An 18140-nucleotide genomic window follows, 5' to 3' on the forward strand; every position below is an offset into this window, starting at 1 on the left:
TAGTTCCATGTTTGCTGTTATTGTTTCCCCTCTAGCCAGTTTCACTGAAAAGAAACTTGAAATCTGTAAGAGAATGATAGTCTAAAAGAGAAGTTAGTAAATAAAGTACATTTCTTGTATTAGTTCATTTCGGTGTTCAAAAAGATTGTTCTTTCTTCCCAGTTCTTATCTTAAGTTTTACTGTTTTTATAGTCAGTGGCAGGAAACCTCCAGCCTGTCAATGCTATACATTTTCTATCTGTGTTGAAGATTAGAATGAACCAGAAAAGAAATCTTGCTGGTCATCACTGTGAGCACTATGGAATAGTCTAGCTTCTATAATTTTCCACTTCGCTACCACTGATAGCTACAAATAGTACAACTTGAGACTGTAAAAAAAAAAAAAAAATCTTAAATGGGAAAACAATTACATCTACTCCTATCAATATCTGAACCTTTTGTACAAAATGTAATGATAATCATGTTTTGTAAAACCCTTTTTATTTTTGTGGTTTCCTGAAGCTTTTGCTATGTCAGCAACATTCTTTCTGTTCATCAGAATGTATTGAATGTTGCCCTGAGGGCATGTGCAACCTTCCATAAAGCAAAGTAGAAAAACAAATTGAGCAAGTATTTAAAAAGGCAAGTCAGGTACATAGAGTGGTACATGTCCAACGGATGAACAGCTGACTGTAAGACTTCTTTCATGTTCTCCCTGATGGGAGATTAAGTGTTGAATATAAGTGCATGTGTTTTGGGCACTATCATTTACTTTTGTATTCTAACTGTTGATTTAAAAATAGACTATTAAATAAAATAAAAGTTACAGCTTAGTGCCTAGACACAGATTAATGTAGCCACATTCATTCAGATGGGTAGAAATATGGTTTTCCTTTCTTCCATCCTTTAAAGAGCCATGGGATAGTTTCTACTGGGGAAGTATGATTTTACCCTAAAGAATGGAAGGGCAATAGAGCTAAGCTCATTAACATTTGGTGGTTTGTTGTATATAGTCCAAGTAATATTCCGGAAACATGATGATTTTGTGATAACATGCTGAAGCATGTGCACTCTAAGCAAACAGCTCTACAGTATAGTAATTCACTTGTCACTTCATATCAGCATCAATTCTTTAATAAATGAGCATTTTTCTTGAGTTGATAAAAACTAACACACAAATTCTCAATGTCTTCCCAAGAAGAAATGTAATCAAATGTTTGTACAACTAATACTTTATCTGCCTCCATGAGCAAAAATTCTAGATAAATAATGCATATTCATAGTGTTACAATGACAGAATCTTTATTTATATACATATATATGCATATGTATGAGGTAGCAAAGATCCAACAGATCAAAGAATATCTGTCCACAAATTGCATGGCTTCTAAAATTTTACACCATATCTGAATTTTGATATTTGACAGATCAGATTATATCTATCTTAGGCTTCCCTGGCATAAACTAATTACTCTATTTTGTTACGGCTGCTCTAAGTGTCCACAGTGTCAACATTATTTTTTTTTATGCTGCATTTCATAAATATCCTAAAAGATTTCCCATTCTCTTAGTTATAAAGTATTTCAATCCCTTAAAATAAAATAAAAATAAGAAGTGGCATCAATCATTCTTACTTACACTTAAATAAATTCTAAAATAAACAAAAAAGAATCTATGTTGCTTTGATAAGGGACAAAGTTAAGTTTGATATGCTCATTTGCATTTTTTGCAACAAAGGATCCTAAAGATTAATTGCATGGTAGGTCTGGGTCATGGCAAGGTAATTCTTAGGCAAGATCTAAGAGTGCTGTAGGAAAAAAAAAAACAACTATTCATCAGCTGGTAGTTTTCTTGTAGCTCCAAGTTCAAGATTTCTGCAATGCAAAATGTGCACACACACGCACACACATATACACACACACAGAGACAGACAGACAGACACACACACACACACACACACACACACAGAGCAAGGGAAGTAGTTATTTACTCTCTTTTTTAAAAACACTTCACTAAGTACTTAAGTGATATGATAAGAAGTTTTTCTTTAATTCTATATATAAAAATCTCAGAATCCAAAAGGAAATAAGACATATAAATACAAAAGGAAAGTATAGACAAAATGGTAAGAGTTCAAAAAAGTGAAAAACAATTTTTGACTGAAAATGGATTCAGAAGAATCTCCAACAAGATGGTAGCATTTTGGTGACCTAAAAATTAAAATCCCCAAATCCATAATAAGTAATATAAGAAAGCAAATCCATGGAGATGAAATGCAAGGCAGATGTGGAGAATAATGCTTTTCTTAAACTTATGCACAGATTATACTGAGCCTAAGAAGGAAAGGAATTATGTAGGAAAACATATCCAAACAAAAAACAATTTATAGTTATTCCTTTGAGAAATAAAATGAATGCTGTTGCACCAAATTACTTCCTCTTTGGCCTATGTATTTCTAAGTACTTCAGTTCATAAATTTCTCTAGGGGTAGGGATCCCAGAACTAATAGGCAGATTATTTTTGACTTTCATGTTACTCAGTTTTACCTCTAATACAGGCCTGACTTTATTCAATGGTTGAGTTTCAAGGAGTATCCAACGGAGCTTTCATGGAGACCTATTGCATATACCCAGAGGTTAAATCCAGGCACGGGAAAGCTAATGGTGGCTTTGGGACATTTCTTAGTTTGCCTGGAACTACCCCATCTGCACACAATGTTAGTTTCCATAGCTTGGGCCAGGCCTCAACTAGAGGTTTTGCCAAGTAAGTCCAAGTCCTGGCGATACAAGGCCACCTTTCTGTGGTTCAACCAGAATATTAAAATATCCTCAGGTATTAAAATTATCCAGACATAGGAGACTTCAACTCTGACAAAACTTGATGATGCGGGAGCATCAGACATTTAGAATAGAGAGTTCCAATACACTATATGGACAATTGTTTCTTAAAATGGTATTGTCTGACTTGACTGGCTCTTCTGCATTTGGTTGATTTGTGGATGGAAGCTCGTCAAAGATTTTGGACCCAATTCTAGAAAGAGTTATTGTTTTTTAAGTTTTGTTTGATGCTTTCTTTTCATCTATCTATCCTTCAAGCAAATCTAATTCCTTATTTGTTTCTTTCTTTTTTTTTTTTTTTTCTGGATTGCCTGGGAGATTATAAATCCACTGGCACTGAGTATAGAATTACAGTAGTTTAAGGGTTGCATATATGAGGGAGGGTGTACCCCATTTCTGTGGAGTTATGTCCCTACAACCACTCACACTCTGATGTATCCAAAACAAACTACTGGTCAATCTTGTAGGACTTTAAAGTGATAAAGTTAGTTGAGTAATAGCCTTTGATTGTGATCACTAGCTTTGCATTTTAAAAATGTATCATTGTATACAAGCAAAACATTAGGAGACAGCACTTTAACAGCATGAAAGGTCAGAGGGAGGCCATTGGAGTTGGCAGCTCATATCTGCTGAGTTGCCACCTTGAAATTGTCTAGATGAAGCTACTAACGCTTCATATTCCTTTCTCCAGTTCTTGAAACAATTACTGAAACCTCTGCCTCAAGCAATCCAAGCTTCATTGTGGTGGCAACTTTGCAATGTGCTTCTTCCAGTTAGGTGACTTGAGGCATAAACGTAGCTGTTTAAACTTCACTGTCCTCAAACAGAAGATTCCAGACCTCCGCCTTCCATACTGTCAAAAAGTCCTGAGATATATTCTATGCTGGTCCTTTGGCTCCTCCTCTAAGTCCAGCTGATTGGCATGGCTACAGCAACCAGTTTGTAGGGAGGCAGCAAAGGGAGAAAGTGCCTGAAGCAATGGGGCTCCTACCACAGTGGACCCAGGCTTTTTTATTATTATTTCCTGTTATATATATATATATATATATATATATATATATATATATATATATATATATATATATATATATATATTTAATATAGAACTACTCTTATTATTACAAAACAAGCTTTGGTTATTTCACCTCTGAAGTGGTAAGTAGAAGTAAGACACAGAATGAAGAAATTGTTTTGATTTAAAACAATTGTTCAGGCTCTCTGTCTCCTCTACCTGTCCAAGTACACCTAAGCTCTCCTTCGAGTGTCACTTTCTCATGAAATACAGAGTACAAATTGAAGTGCAACTAATTCCAGAACTTGAAAAATAAGTAACTAAAATACTTTTCAAATGGCATTAGGTTCCTTTTCCCAATTTTTGCAAAGAGCAGGCCTGAAACAGACCAACTGGATTTGGCTACTACCATGTTTCCCTGAAAATAAGACCTAACCGGAAAATGAGCCCTAGCATGATTTTTCAGGAGGACATCCCCTGAACATAAGCCCGGATGCATCTTTTGGAGAAAAACTTAATATAAAACCTGGACTTATTTTCAGGGAAATGCAGTATACAGTTTTCACTGCATTCATCTTGGGGTCCAGATGGCAGGGAAAGTCCTCCAGGTCTAAATGGATCTTTCCATTGAGCTCTGTGCAGGCTGGGAACTCAACCTGGTGTTTCTAGAGTGGATCTTCCGGTTTAGGAGCAAAACTTCCAAAACCAGCTTCCCACTTCTGGTTAGGTAAGCAGAGCAATTACAACTCAGAAGTTCTCAAATCTATGTTTCGACTGATCCCCAAAACTTTAACTTCCCTTGTGGCTTCTCTTTCTTTCCTTCAGATTCCCTCCCAGTTGTTCTTTTCAGTGCGCCTTCAATGCCTCTGGAATGAATATTGGATGTGTATTTCTCTGGTTTCATTTTTATTACATTATAACATGGGGAGATAGATATCACCTTAATGCTATACCTCACTAATGAAAGCTGACGTGCCTTTTTTCCTCTTATTTTTATTTTGTTTCTTGGTAAAAGCATATTTTTTCTTACATTATTGTCACCAATGTTCATTTGTTCATAAATAACTGACATTTTCTTTTCAGTTTGATTTACTTAACATCAATATAAATCTCTTCATTGACCTATGCTGATGTATTAATAGTTTGTTCCAATCTTATGTGTAAAATTGGAAACAATTTTAGCTCAGACATTTGATGAGTGAGATTTCATAAAGGACTGGCTCTCAAGATATATATATATATATATATATATATATATATATATATATTTAATTGGGAAATATTTTCATCCAAATTAATTGTTAGTAATTCAGTGCCTCTTTTCCACAGGAAAGAATGTTTAAATTTCATCAAGTGAAACATATTTTTGAAATACTAGATAAAATGAGATGCCTGCGAAAACGTTCTACAGTGTCATTCTTGGGAGTTCTTGTCATTTTCCTTCTATTTATGAACTTGTACATCGAAGATAGCTATGTTCTGGTAAGTTTTGGAGGTTGATTATTTTTGTTCAAAATAGCCTAAATCAAACTAGACTTAGTTCATGTGTAACTTCAGGCTATTGGACTATAACTAGTTTGAGCAAAATTATTATTATATATATATATATATATATATATATATATATATATATATATATGTTTTATATATATGATATATGTAAATATTATACATACACTTATTTTTGTATTAATTTTATATTACCAACTTTACAATTAATTTATGTTGCAATGATTTCTTTAATGCACTCTCTAGATCTAGATCTAGATATATTCATATATGTACATCTAATTAGAAATAAGTTAACTCTCATCACTATGCTGAATTAATATTGTGAAAACTATTTCAATATTTGAGCTTTAATTTGAAATATATAGAATAAACAAAATTTGCTTAATGGCATTTCTCCTTACTTTCTTTGCTTTTCTATATTATCAAAGTTTCCAAATTCTCTCTGTGTAATTAATGATACTAATTGTGTTATTGTGCCAAGAAATAATATTTTATTGCAATGTGTGACACCTCATTTGGACTTTGAATAACCTTAAAAGTCCACGTGTTATGTAATTATATTCACTGAAAAGTAACATAGAATCTCAAGAACTAAAGATATTGATGTGAAAACTATTTAGTAATTTAAAAAGATAGAAATAGTAGTTAATATATGATGAATTTTAAATGAATTACAGAAATATTCAAAAGGACTTATGAGAACTCAATTTGTTTCTATTATTTATTGTTGTAATTATCACATCATCTGATGTGTGGTAAGAATAATAAGGATATTATTGCTTATTCATTTTTTCTCTCTGCACCTAACTTAAGATATCTGGAAAAATCCTAATCTTTATGTTATTATACCTATTCACATATTTCAGAAAATCAAAACCTTTGATGTACAGAGGACTGAAAAGTACTTTCTATTATGCGACCATGCTGAAAGTTTGAATTAATATCTTAGCAAGAGAGAATCAGACAATAACTACAAAGAGCATCTAACCCTCAAAATATTTTATTTTATTAATTAAACATGAATTATTAACTACCTGCTATTTTCCAGACACTGCTGTATATGAGCCAACTATATGATCTTACCTGGGTATAGATCCCTAGAAGGTTTTCTGTAAAGCACTTTGCTTCCTTTAGCATTGCTCTGTAATGGTGAAATTATGCAGATTCCTATATCTTGACTCTGCCTAGGCCTTTTACCTTCTCGTAGACGTCCTGATCTTGTAGACCCTTCATTCTACCATCTACGTCAATTCACAAAGGCTGAAATCACCGTAGGTTAATAGAATTTGACCAGGCATGATGTAGGTAAATATAGCACTGGAGAAACTTACTAATAATGCACTTTTTGGATTTTTTTAAAACCTGATTATTAGATTTATAAGACTTAAGGACAGTACAGCAAGGCCCATGTGATCCAGCAATTTTTTAATAGAATTAATGATCATCAATTAAGTAGAGGAGCTCTTGATTAATGATTTAATTTTGGAATAACAGTCTATTTCTTGCATTGCTACTGGCAGAAGGAAATCATATCTTGTAAATCAAACACATGGTATTGGCAGGATACTTGTTTATTCAATGACTTGCTGTATTTATGAGACACTTTCAAGTACACTTTCAATGTTTCACTTTACCCAGACAAAAGACCACTGTATGCAACAAGCATCCTTATATTGTTTTGGAATAAAAGCTCTTTAAATTCACTACAAAATGTGTAAGACATAATTGGCATATACCCATAAGATCAAATACTATTGCCCTGTTTTATGAATTTTTATGCATTCCTATCGATGCATCATTCCTAGCTACCTAATGTAAAGGGTATGATTTAATGAATTAGCTCTTACTAAAGAGTACTTTCTCAAAGGAATTTTCTCTGGCTTTATTAAGAATATGTCTAGACAAATTTGGAAATTAACACAGGAGCACAACAGAAATTGTTTCTTAGCTTTAAACACTGAAATTATTTTTAACTGTATTAAGTTAGGAAAAACAAGTTAAAATGATTAAGTATAGGAAGCCCTCCTTATTGAAAATTCAATGAAAGTATTTTATTAATTATATTTTAAATATTTACTAGATGATATTTTCTACCTAATTTGTATTTTGAGCTAAATTTTATCCCACTGCTTAATATGTATAAAAATTTGAAATGTTCTTTAAATCATTAATGTAAATTTACCTTAAAATTGTTCTTCTAAAATTGTTAAATATTCTTGGAAAACTTGTCCCCTACTAGGATATAACAGTTTGTTGTTGTTTTTTTTAACAATTCTCCCTTTGACCTTTTTATCTGTATTTATTTCATTTTTCATAAAATCGTCTGACTTGATTTTTATCTTAACTCCACAATGCCATAATGCATATGATTTTTTAAGCTTAGACTTTAGTCTTTCTTTTTCTGTCTTCCTTGTTTCAGAGGAAATAACAGTTATAATTCGGAGAAATCAGGTAAACAATTAGAAGTAGTAAGTTCTCTTGAGATACCAAGCACATTCTATGCTGTTCTTTTTGCTAGAAAATCCATTGGTGGTTCGAGATCCAGGGCATATAACAGTTTAATGTATTGCTTACATATTAGGGACATATGTGCCTTTTTAATGGGAAAGGAAGCCAAGATCAGCATAAGAGACATAGTATTCCAAGGTAAAAAAATTAGAAGAGACGCTGCAATCAACTTAGCCTCTGGGCTGTGAGCATTTTCAAAGTAGCCACTAGAGTATATATTTAGTCTGTAGCTAGTCCCCTGAATTGCATTCCCATCCAGAAAATGATTGTCATAAAGCTTTGTCTTATTACTGTGAAACACTCTGTAGCATAGTAGCTACAGAAAGAAGGGAAGAACCTGGCCGTTTAGGTATATGCCTCTGGAAAGCAGCCAACATGACTACTCAGGAAGAAGTTGCATTATTTATGCTGAAAAGTATAAAGTTTATTCTTGAAAATTTAATAAAGTGATTTCATGTAAGTTCCATTTATTTTATATTCTGTCATGTCCTTCAATGAGGATGCATGTATTCTATCTTATCACAGGAAAAATATCTGGATTTTTACGTGTTCAAGATAGAATTCTTAAAGAGATATTCAATATCCTGCACTTCCTTTAGAATGTGACATCACCTAAGAACAGAATGGTAAAAGGAATTCAGTATTGTGACCACTATAATGTTTATAGCTACATCTTCTAGACCTTGTTAATTATGAACACCATCACATCACTATTAAAGTAGTTGATGCTAAACTGAGTACCAGTTACATTTTGGCAATCCTAAATTAGTTCATTTAAAAACTTTAATGATGTTTTATAAGTTTTCATAAGACAATGATGAAAATATTTATATTTAAAGAATTTTAAATAATTAGATTTAATAGATAGTTAACTTGTATACTCATATCTATAAGAAATCTAGTATCCAAGGTATAATTGCATATATTTTGAAAATCTGTATCTTACAGTTGGCAAATATATTGTAAATCTTGTAAAAGACTAAATTATTTTTCTTTGTCCAAATTATCAAGACTATATAAAATACAGAAATAGAGTGTTAAAGACCAAATATAGGTTAATAAACAGAACCAAACATAGAAACGATAATCAGAATAAATCTTGATTTAGCAAGGACCAGACCGAAAGCTCTTTCCAGTCATGGTTTACTATTTAAATTTTAATCTTAAGCCATTTCTAGTCTGGCCGTAGATTTAAAAGTATGAGTTAGTCACCTTTTCCATTGGCATTTGAATTTGACACAAAGTAGTCAATGCTCCATTTGAGGTAAATTTTGTATTTGAATCCTTTCTAATCTTTTACTTTAATATTTTTATTACATTTATTGATATGACATCGGTTAATAATATAAAATAGGTTTCAAGTGTACAATTCTATAATACTCATCTGAATATTTACATTGTGTGTTCACCACCTAGAGTCAGTTCTCCTACCATCACCCCTTTACCCTCTTCTTCTTCCCCTGTCCCTTTACCCTCTGGTAACCACTAAACTGTTGCCTGTGTCTATGAGTTTTTGCTTGTTTGTCTTGTTTGTTTTTTGCTTTGTTTTATATCTCACATATAAGTGAAATTATGTGGTTATCGATTTTTTCTGTCTGACTCATTTTGCGTGATATCTCAAGATCCAACAGGGGTTTAATTAAAATTTTATTGCTCACAGCCAAATAATAGGAGGACCAAATTTATTTAATGCATTCACTTTCTCTATAGTCTTAATGGCTTTCACATGACTGACCTTCCTTTCTATATTAAATAGTCAAATTAGATCTACATAACACCATATAGTACAGTAGACACCTTGCCATAAAAGAAACATTGTTTTCTAATTAGATTGTCCTCAAACATATTCTGCCAATGATAGTAAACCATATACAAAAGCCAAACAAGTTGTCATTTTGCTAATAATATATAACCAATAAAGGCTTGATCAAATGGTGATTAGATAATCAATCAAAATCTACAATTGAACTTATATCAAAGAAGGGAGAAAAAAGGAAGCAATTAATGGTTAACAGGGTATATTTTACCTGAGTATGAATATGTCTTCTGAATATAAACATTCTTGCAGATTGAATGACTTAAGTCCATTGCCAAATAGATAAAAGGGATCTTAAATATACACATAAAGAGACCAGAATTCACCTCCAACAGAATACCACACACACACACACACACACACACACACACAAACACACACACACACACACACCACGAGAGCCGAGAACACACAACAGCACACATATCATGGGAAAGACTAGTGCAAGGTCTGAAGCCATTTCCTTAACTTGGTACAAATGTATTCTAATTGAGGTTCTCAAAGACATTTGAGGAAAACACTGCCCTGTCACAAGGACCATGGCTGTCCATTCTCAAGTCTTCAATTATAGTGGCCATATAAGTGACTGATTAAAACTTCTTGATTAATAAATTATCCAAAATCCAACTATTATGGCCAGTGCTGCATCTTCCTCAGCATTCCTAAAGTTTCCCCAATCAGAAATAATGTGTGGTCTTGTATTTGACACTACTTGAATAACAGTAAATATCTTAATATGATTCAAATATGAGGAATTAAGTGGCAATTACTTAACATGAAATAAGAACAGATTAATGACAAATTTTAAGATCCATGAAATATTGTAAAGGATTTGATTTTTAACATAAAGGCAGTGGGGGTTTTCATGTAGGTATATTTTTTTTTTTTTAAATCAAGAGAATGCCTTTATTATGTCTGCTGTAAAAAAGAAAATATAAGTATGGTATAAAGAGTAGAATAGCATAGAGAGAGCCTGAAGAAGAGAGTCTAGGTAGGGAGGCAGGTGAGAGATAATTATCTACAGCTTGTGGTGCCAGCAATAGAGGTGTATATGATACTCATTATATATCAGGCACATATGTTCATTGTATAAATAGAAACTTTATTTAATCTATGACAATATATTATTTATTTACTTTCTCTGCCCTTTTTTTTGGCATTCAGGAAGGAGACAAACAACTTATAAGGGAAACATCCACACATCAACTGAATTCAGAACGCTATGTGCACACTTTCAAAGATTTATCTAATTTCTCAGGAGCCATCAATGTCACCTATCGCTACTTAGCTTCTACACCTTTACAAAGGAAGCGTAAGTATCCTTACACTTTTAAATCAAAAATACATAAAATATTTTGTTTCAAAATAATGATTTCTTGCTTCATTCATATAGCAACAAAAGTTTATAGGTTTTATTCATACAATATATTTTAGGGGAAATATTTCAATGTTTCTTCACAGATTACAATTACTCACTAATCCAAATCTATTAATAACAAAGAAAATAAATGCTTAATTGGAATATGAACTTTTTTGACTGGTTTCATTTTATTTTATTATTTTATTTTATTTTTTATTAAATTTGTTAGGTGACATTGGTTAGTAAAATTATATAAGATTCAAGTGCACAGTTCTGTAATACATCATCTATATTTCACACTGTGTGTTCACCACCCAGCGTCAGTTCTTCCATCACCATATATTTGACCCCCTTTACCCTCATCTACAATCCCCTCACCCCACCCTCTGGTAAACACTAAACTGTTCGCCATGTCTATGATTTTTTTGTTTGTTTATTTGCTTGTCTTGTTTGTTTGTTGCTTTCAGTATTATATGCCACGTATGAGTGAAATCATGTGGTTCTCGACTTTCTGTCTGACTTGTTTCACTTAGCATTAACAGTTTGCTGTAGGACCATGTAGAGGGACTAGGAAAATTCAATTTCTTTTAAATTTTAAAAGTTAGCTTTTAAAAATAGCTATTCCCATATTGATACATTTTAAAACTTTAATGGTTTGGTTGCTGTGACTTGCCACCAGTTTTGAAGCAGTGGAAGTTATTGTGTTAGTTTCCTAAGGTTCTATGACAAACTAATCACAAACTAGTTGGTTTAAAACAACAGAAATTTATGCTCTCACATTGTTGGAAGCCAGAAGTCTGAAATAAAGGTGCTGGCAGTGCCACACTCTAGAGGAGTCAGGGGGAGAATCCTTCCCTGCCTCGTCCAGCTTCTGATCACCCTTGGTGTTCTGTGGTTTGTGGTTGTTTAATCACAAGCCCTCCTCTGTCTTTCCACGGCCCCCTTCCCTTTGTCTCTCTGTGTCCTCTCATCTTCTTATAACAACATCAGTCATTGAATTTAGGGACCACCCTAAATCTAATTTAACTTCACCTCAAGATCTTTAACTAAATACATCTGCAAAGACTCTGTTTCCAAATAAGGTCACATTCTGAGGTTTCAGGTAGACTTGAATTTTTGGAATAAATTATTCAACTCACCACAGGCAGTTTGAATCCAAGAAGTAACATACTACATTTCATGAATTTCAAGACACAATAGATTACAGAAAGTATCATGATCTAAGTACTGTACTACGTACTAAGAAAATGTAATTATTTATGATAAAATGTATTTATCAGTTTTAATTGTAAGATGCCATCAACTGTAATCTGGAACCTGATTTTAAAATATTTCTGTATGAAAAATATAAATTTTAGAATCAATGAAATAGACTAATGTCATAAAATTTTTAATACCGTGTTTCCCCGAAAATAAGACCTACCTGGACAATCAGCTCTAATGCATCTTTTGGAGCAAAACTTAGTATAAGACCCAGTATTAAATTATATCATATTATATTATGTATATTATATTATATTATATTATATTATATTATATTATATTATAGACCCAGCCTTACATTATAGTAAAATAAGACCGACCAGGTCTTATATTAATTTTTGCTCCAAAAGATGCATTAGAGCTGATTGTCTGGCTAGGTCTTATTTTTGGGAAAACACAGTAGATTGTACGGAGAACACAAAAATTGAGTCCTCTGTTAAGAAGTGTTTATGCAAGTTACTTTGTGATCACCAGATTGAAGAAATTGTAACTCAATGCAGGTTTGCAGGTTTCTTTAGATCTTTCTTTTCTTTTTTCATTTTTTTTTTTCCATTAAGGTTTACTGCTCTTCAGCTTCCTTCTAATTGCTTAAGACTGACTTTATTTTTTTATCTACATCTGTTACACCACCTTTATTCAAACATTAATAATTTTACTTTTCCATGCTAAGTTTACTAATGTGTATTAGTGCATATGACAATTGCTTTATACTGAAGAGGCAATGTAAAATGGAGGATAAGAACAGGACAGTTTGAATCTTGGCATCACACTACTTACCATGTGTTGTACTTTGCACAAGTTAGCTCATCTTACTGTGGTTTAGCGTCTTCATCTATAAAATAGGATGGATGAAAAGTGCAAAGGTATCCCAAAAGATTGTTATGAGTATTATACATAGGTAAAATGTATAGATTTCTGTCTTTTATGTGGAAACTCTTCTATAAGCATAGCCATCACTAAGCATAGTGAAGGCTGGTGGCTTGAGTTTAATGATACCGGATAACGTAGTAGGTTTTCAACAGAAGTCAAGGTTGTAAGCCCAGATAGTTAAGCAAAATGTGTAAATTTCTACCTCTCTGATAGACAAGTAAAAATAAATTTTCTTGGAAGGGACTTTTTCATTATTAAGCAAATCATACCATAGGTGTCTGTACTAAAACAGTGATCTCGGCTAATATAAATATTTTCCTATTTTCCAAATGGTGGTTATGAAATTTTCTTCAGTTCTCAGTCATGGTGAGAATGAGAACTTTAAAGACTGAAAATAATTCTATACAAAGACACCAAACACTCCTCAAAGGCAAACTGCCACTTTGCTGGGTTTTATTTTATTCCTTAAAAATATCTAATTTTTAAGTTTAAATTTTTAGTATCTGAATAAAAATTTCTCCAGACAAAATTAATATAAATGTGTTTCAAAATAAAGAAAACTAATATTTATTTCTTGGAATAATGTGCCGTACATTTGAGCAATAATGCAGTTTTTGAAAAATAGCTTATGATATTGTTTGCATTCTAATTAATATACTAGATGAATTTCAAAATAAAGTTTTAAAGTCCAATTTTGAACTCTTCTGACACAAGACAATGACAGTGATCAACAAAAAGTGAAAATATAACATGTGTCCTATGAAAAATTTAAAGATTGTTAAAAGAATGAGTTATCCTTATTCTTTTTTTCATCATTTGAGACTAGTTTGTCATCCTTAACTGTGAATTTCCTTTTCCTTTTGCAGTTTTTCTTTCTTTAAATAGCATGGATATTATCTAAATATCTATCTATCTTCTCTAATGGGTATATATGAGAACATTAAGCTGCAGAACACTTTGAACCATATTTTTCATTTCATAAACAAATGTTTACAGTAATAAAACTCATACATCATTGCGCTTAAGATGCATTTGTTACCATAGAAAATATCAATTATGTATAAAATACTCTAGCCTTTATGTGTTCAGCATAACATTTTAATCACAAAATATTCTGAACATAATCACTCACTAGCTTTACTTAATATGATAGCAGGCCTAAGGAGGTAAATAACTTTTTTTTCCCTTTTTTCTGTGTTATTAAAAACCTATTTCACATTTAATTTGTCTTCCTTCTGAATTCTTTTGTTCAGGGTTTCTTACAATTGGACTTTCATCTGTGAAAAGAAAAAAAGGAAACTATTTACTTGAGACAATTAAGTCAATTTTTGAGCAATCCAGCTATGAAGAGCTGAAGGAAATCTCAGTGGTTGTTCATCTCGCAGACTTTAATTCATCCTGGCGTGAGGTCATGGTCCAGGATATTACACAGAAATTTGCCCACCATATTATTGCAGGAAGATTAATTGTTATACATGCACCAGAGGAATATTACCCAATCCTGGATGGCCTTAAAAGAAATTACAATGATCCAGAAGATAGAGTCAAATTTCGTTCCAAGCAAAATGTAGATTATGCTTTTCTGCTTAATTTTTGTGCCAATACTTCAGACTATTATGTAATGCTTGAAGATGATGTTCGATGTTCAAAGAACTTCTTAACTGCCATCAAGAAAGTCATTACATCCCTAGAAGGAACTTACTGGGTAACTCTTGAGTTTTCTAAACTTGGCTACATTGGAAAACTTTATCATTCACATGACCTCCCACGTTTGGCACATTTTTTATTAATGTTTTATCAAGAAATGCCTTGTGATTGGTTATTGACTCATTTCCGGGGTCTCTTGGCTCAGAAAAATGTGATCCGTTTTAAACCATCTCTCTTTCAGCACATGGGTTATTATTCATCATATAAAGGTACTGAGAATAAGTTGAAGGACGATGATTTTGAAGAGGAGTCACCTGACATCCCTGATAACCCTCCTGCAAGTCTATACACTAACATGAATGTTTTTGAAAATTATGAAGCAAGCAAGGCTTATAGTAGCGTTGATGAATACTTTTGGGGAAAGTCACCTTCAACAGGAGACAGCTTTGTGATTGTATTTGAAAATCCAATTGTAATTAAAAAAATTAAAGTCAGTACTGGAACAGAAGATCGGCAAAATGACATTTTACATCATGGAGTCCTGGATGTTGGAGAAAATGTTATACTTTTCAAACACATTAGACAATGTGATACTTATGTAAGACTAGGGGAATTCAAAAATGGAAACTTTGAAATGTCAGATGTGAATCAAAAAATTCCATTTGATATACAGTGTATGAGGATATACGTTACCAAAACACAAAAGGAATGGCTCATTATTAAGAGTATTAGCATTTGGACTTCTTAACCAATTAAATCAATATGTCCAGTCACTGAAACAGGTCTTCCTGTTTACTTTTTTGTTAACAACCTCTTTTGCTACCTTTGTCCTATGGAGGTAAAACAACAGATGGGATATTTTAAAAAGAAAAGTCAATCGTGTTGGCAGTTTTGATTTACACATTTTCATCATACTTTTACTCTAATATACACTTGTATTTATTTCAAATTCTGAAGTTGAATATCAGTCTATATTTCATGCTACTTTCATTTCTATTTTTAATATTATGTTAGTTTCAAAATTTCAACTGAATGTCAAAAAGGTGACATGAAAGACTTAAAATGAGAAAAATTTGTTTGTTGGATGGTGAGTCTTGAAAAATAGTTGCCAACTGTATACACTTCCTCAAGAATTGATAATTCAGTGTATCATCAGATAACTTTTATTAAGCATCTGTGTGAATATGCAGTTGGTTAGAATGATAATCTGTGCTTTTTTCTTGTTACTTAGGTTTCCATAGACTTCTGTACATCTACAATGAATACCTTCTCAGAGAAGTGATGTCTTTACAACAGAATTTGTGTGTAGGTGGAACGATTAAAAAGAAAAAAAAAAAAGGCTTTAAAAAGAATCTCTCCCCTGATTATTTATGTGAAAAGGGACACTGGTCATTGTATAAAAAACAATTAACTAAGCACCTAATATGAATGCATTTTTGGTGGGAAACAGTCTTTTTCTAGTTTCCCTTTTGAAAAAAAATAATAGTTATGCCCAATATTTTCAGGTTACATTGGATACCTGCATTTAATAGAAGAAGTTAGACAAGGCCAATAGTTAGTTCATTCTTACTAACATTTTCAGTATATGCAAAAACTTTTTGAAGTTGATTTTATATGTTTTGTATTAAAATTCATGTGATTGAAATCATTGTGATTTATCATATACTTTTTTGGAGTTTAAATGGACATATTATAAAGGATAAAAGTAAGAAACATAGGAATCAGTTAACTTTTCTAAACTCTGAGCTAGTTCATAGCAAAGCCAGAATGAGAGATCACGTGTTCTGAGATCCAGACCATACCTTTTCCATTGTGTAGAGATGGCTCCTCACATAATTTATGCTTTCTGTTGTCTGCTATATGAGTCTTAGACAATAAGTTATGCTAGCTGGAAATGGTGTAATTCTTCCATAAGTCATATTAACATTCTGTGGAGTAATCCTAAAATATCCTAAATAATACTCCTGTGGTATATGCACCCAAATGGTAAGCAGACTTTAAGTAAATTTTACTACAAGAGACTGGACAATTGTGACTACACCATTTGTCCATTAAAGCAATTCAAGGCACCTTAGTGCATCCTAAAAGCATTGGTTTTTCAGACCATCCTGAGATTGTCTCATCCCTTCTATTTTTGACAAAAAGCAACGGTGAAGGGGTTTATGATAAATAGAAATGAAGAGTACTTCATGTGTGTGTATGGAGGGACTTAAATATATGTTTATATAGATGAATATGGATCTGTGTGTGTGTGTGTGTGTGTGTGTGTGTGTGAAGACTAGACTTGTAATACTGAAAAGAAAAGATAAATTCTTGTTCTTTCTTTCATCCTGAAACATAATCCTTATGACTCACTGGTATACTACAGTCCAAAAAAAATTACAGTCCAAAAAAAATTCACTCATTCTATTCAAATTGATTAAATTAGAAACTCAGATAAATAAATTGGGAAATATTTTTCTTTTATGGATACAATTACTACTGTGTATTTTTTTGCACCCAGTTGCTATAGTGTTAGAGAAAATGTGAACCTATAAATATTAATATTTTGTGGTACATCTAAATCTCAAACTCATAGAAAAGATGAACACAGCCACTAAACTATTATCTTTACCTTGATTTGGAGAATACTTGCCAGACACTTAAAGATATTCTGTTTTATTGGCTTCCCTTACCATTTTTTATCAACTGGCTAGTTGTATAGTACTATATATATATATATATATATATATATATATATATATGATATATCCGGGGTGTCAAAAAATGTATACAAGTGGACACTTTGGACAACGTTGCTCAAACAGTACTTTGCCATAATCAGAAGTGTCTGGACACTGATGGTAACTACTTTAAGCACCTCTTGTAATTGCAGAAGTCAAATGTGACTTGTATTCATCTTTTGTTATCGGTATATATTTAGTAGTATAATTTTAGTACATTTTATTTTCCTTTCTTAAAAATTTGTGTACTTTTTTTGGCACCCTCTGTGTGTGTGTGTGTGTGTGTGTGTGTGTGTGTGTCAGAAATTACAAATTACAAAAAAGTCCTTTTCCTGCACTACCAATAATAAAATATACACAACAAAGATGTATAATATCAAGTCCTAGGCAGACTTTATGAAGTGATGTGTAAACTTTTACATGTTCTTCTGGAAGAATTCAAAAGATGGCTGGATTACAAGGACCAGCCATTGACACCAACTTCTAGAAAATGTTTCAAGAAAGATTGCTGAGAATAGCAGTGAAATTGGATGTTTGTTAGAGAATTATAAATGTAAATGTGATCTAAACAGGTCACAATTTCATTATTAATTGGATCATTTCATTACAGAAA

The 18140-nt window shown here is 32.3% G+C and overlaps 1 protein-coding gene across 4 annotated transcripts in view; it reads left to right on the top strand.

The window, feature by feature from the left end:
• Positions 1-16452, top strand: part of MGAT4C (MGAT4 family member C) — a 667922-nt gene extending 651470 nt beyond the window's left edge. For 3 of the 4 annotated variants that reach the window (XM_074325329.1, XM_019754917.2, XM_074325330.1), the window contains 3 exons: positions 5158-5310; positions 10829-10976; positions 14411-16452. In XM_074325329.1, coding sequence (XP_074181430.1) covers positions 5164-5310; positions 10829-10976; positions 14411-15552 — 1437 coding nt within the window. In that variant the 5' untranslated portion in view covers positions 5158-5163 and the 3' untranslated portion in view covers positions 15553-16452. Of the gene's footprint in view, positions 1-5157; positions 5311-8373; positions 8475-10828; positions 10977-14410 lie in introns of those variants that run through there. The other variant, XM_074325332.1, reaches the window with a different exon arrangement.
• The last annotated feature ends 1688 nt before the right edge of the window (positions 16453-18140 follow it).

This window comes from Rhinolophus sinicus, linkage group LG02, assembly GCF_036562045.2.
Source record: "Rhinolophus sinicus isolate RSC01 linkage group LG02, ASM3656204v1, whole genome shotgun sequence".
Lineage (NCBI taxonomy): Eukaryota > Metazoa > Chordata > Mammalia > Chiroptera > Rhinolophidae > Rhinolophus > Rhinolophus sinicus.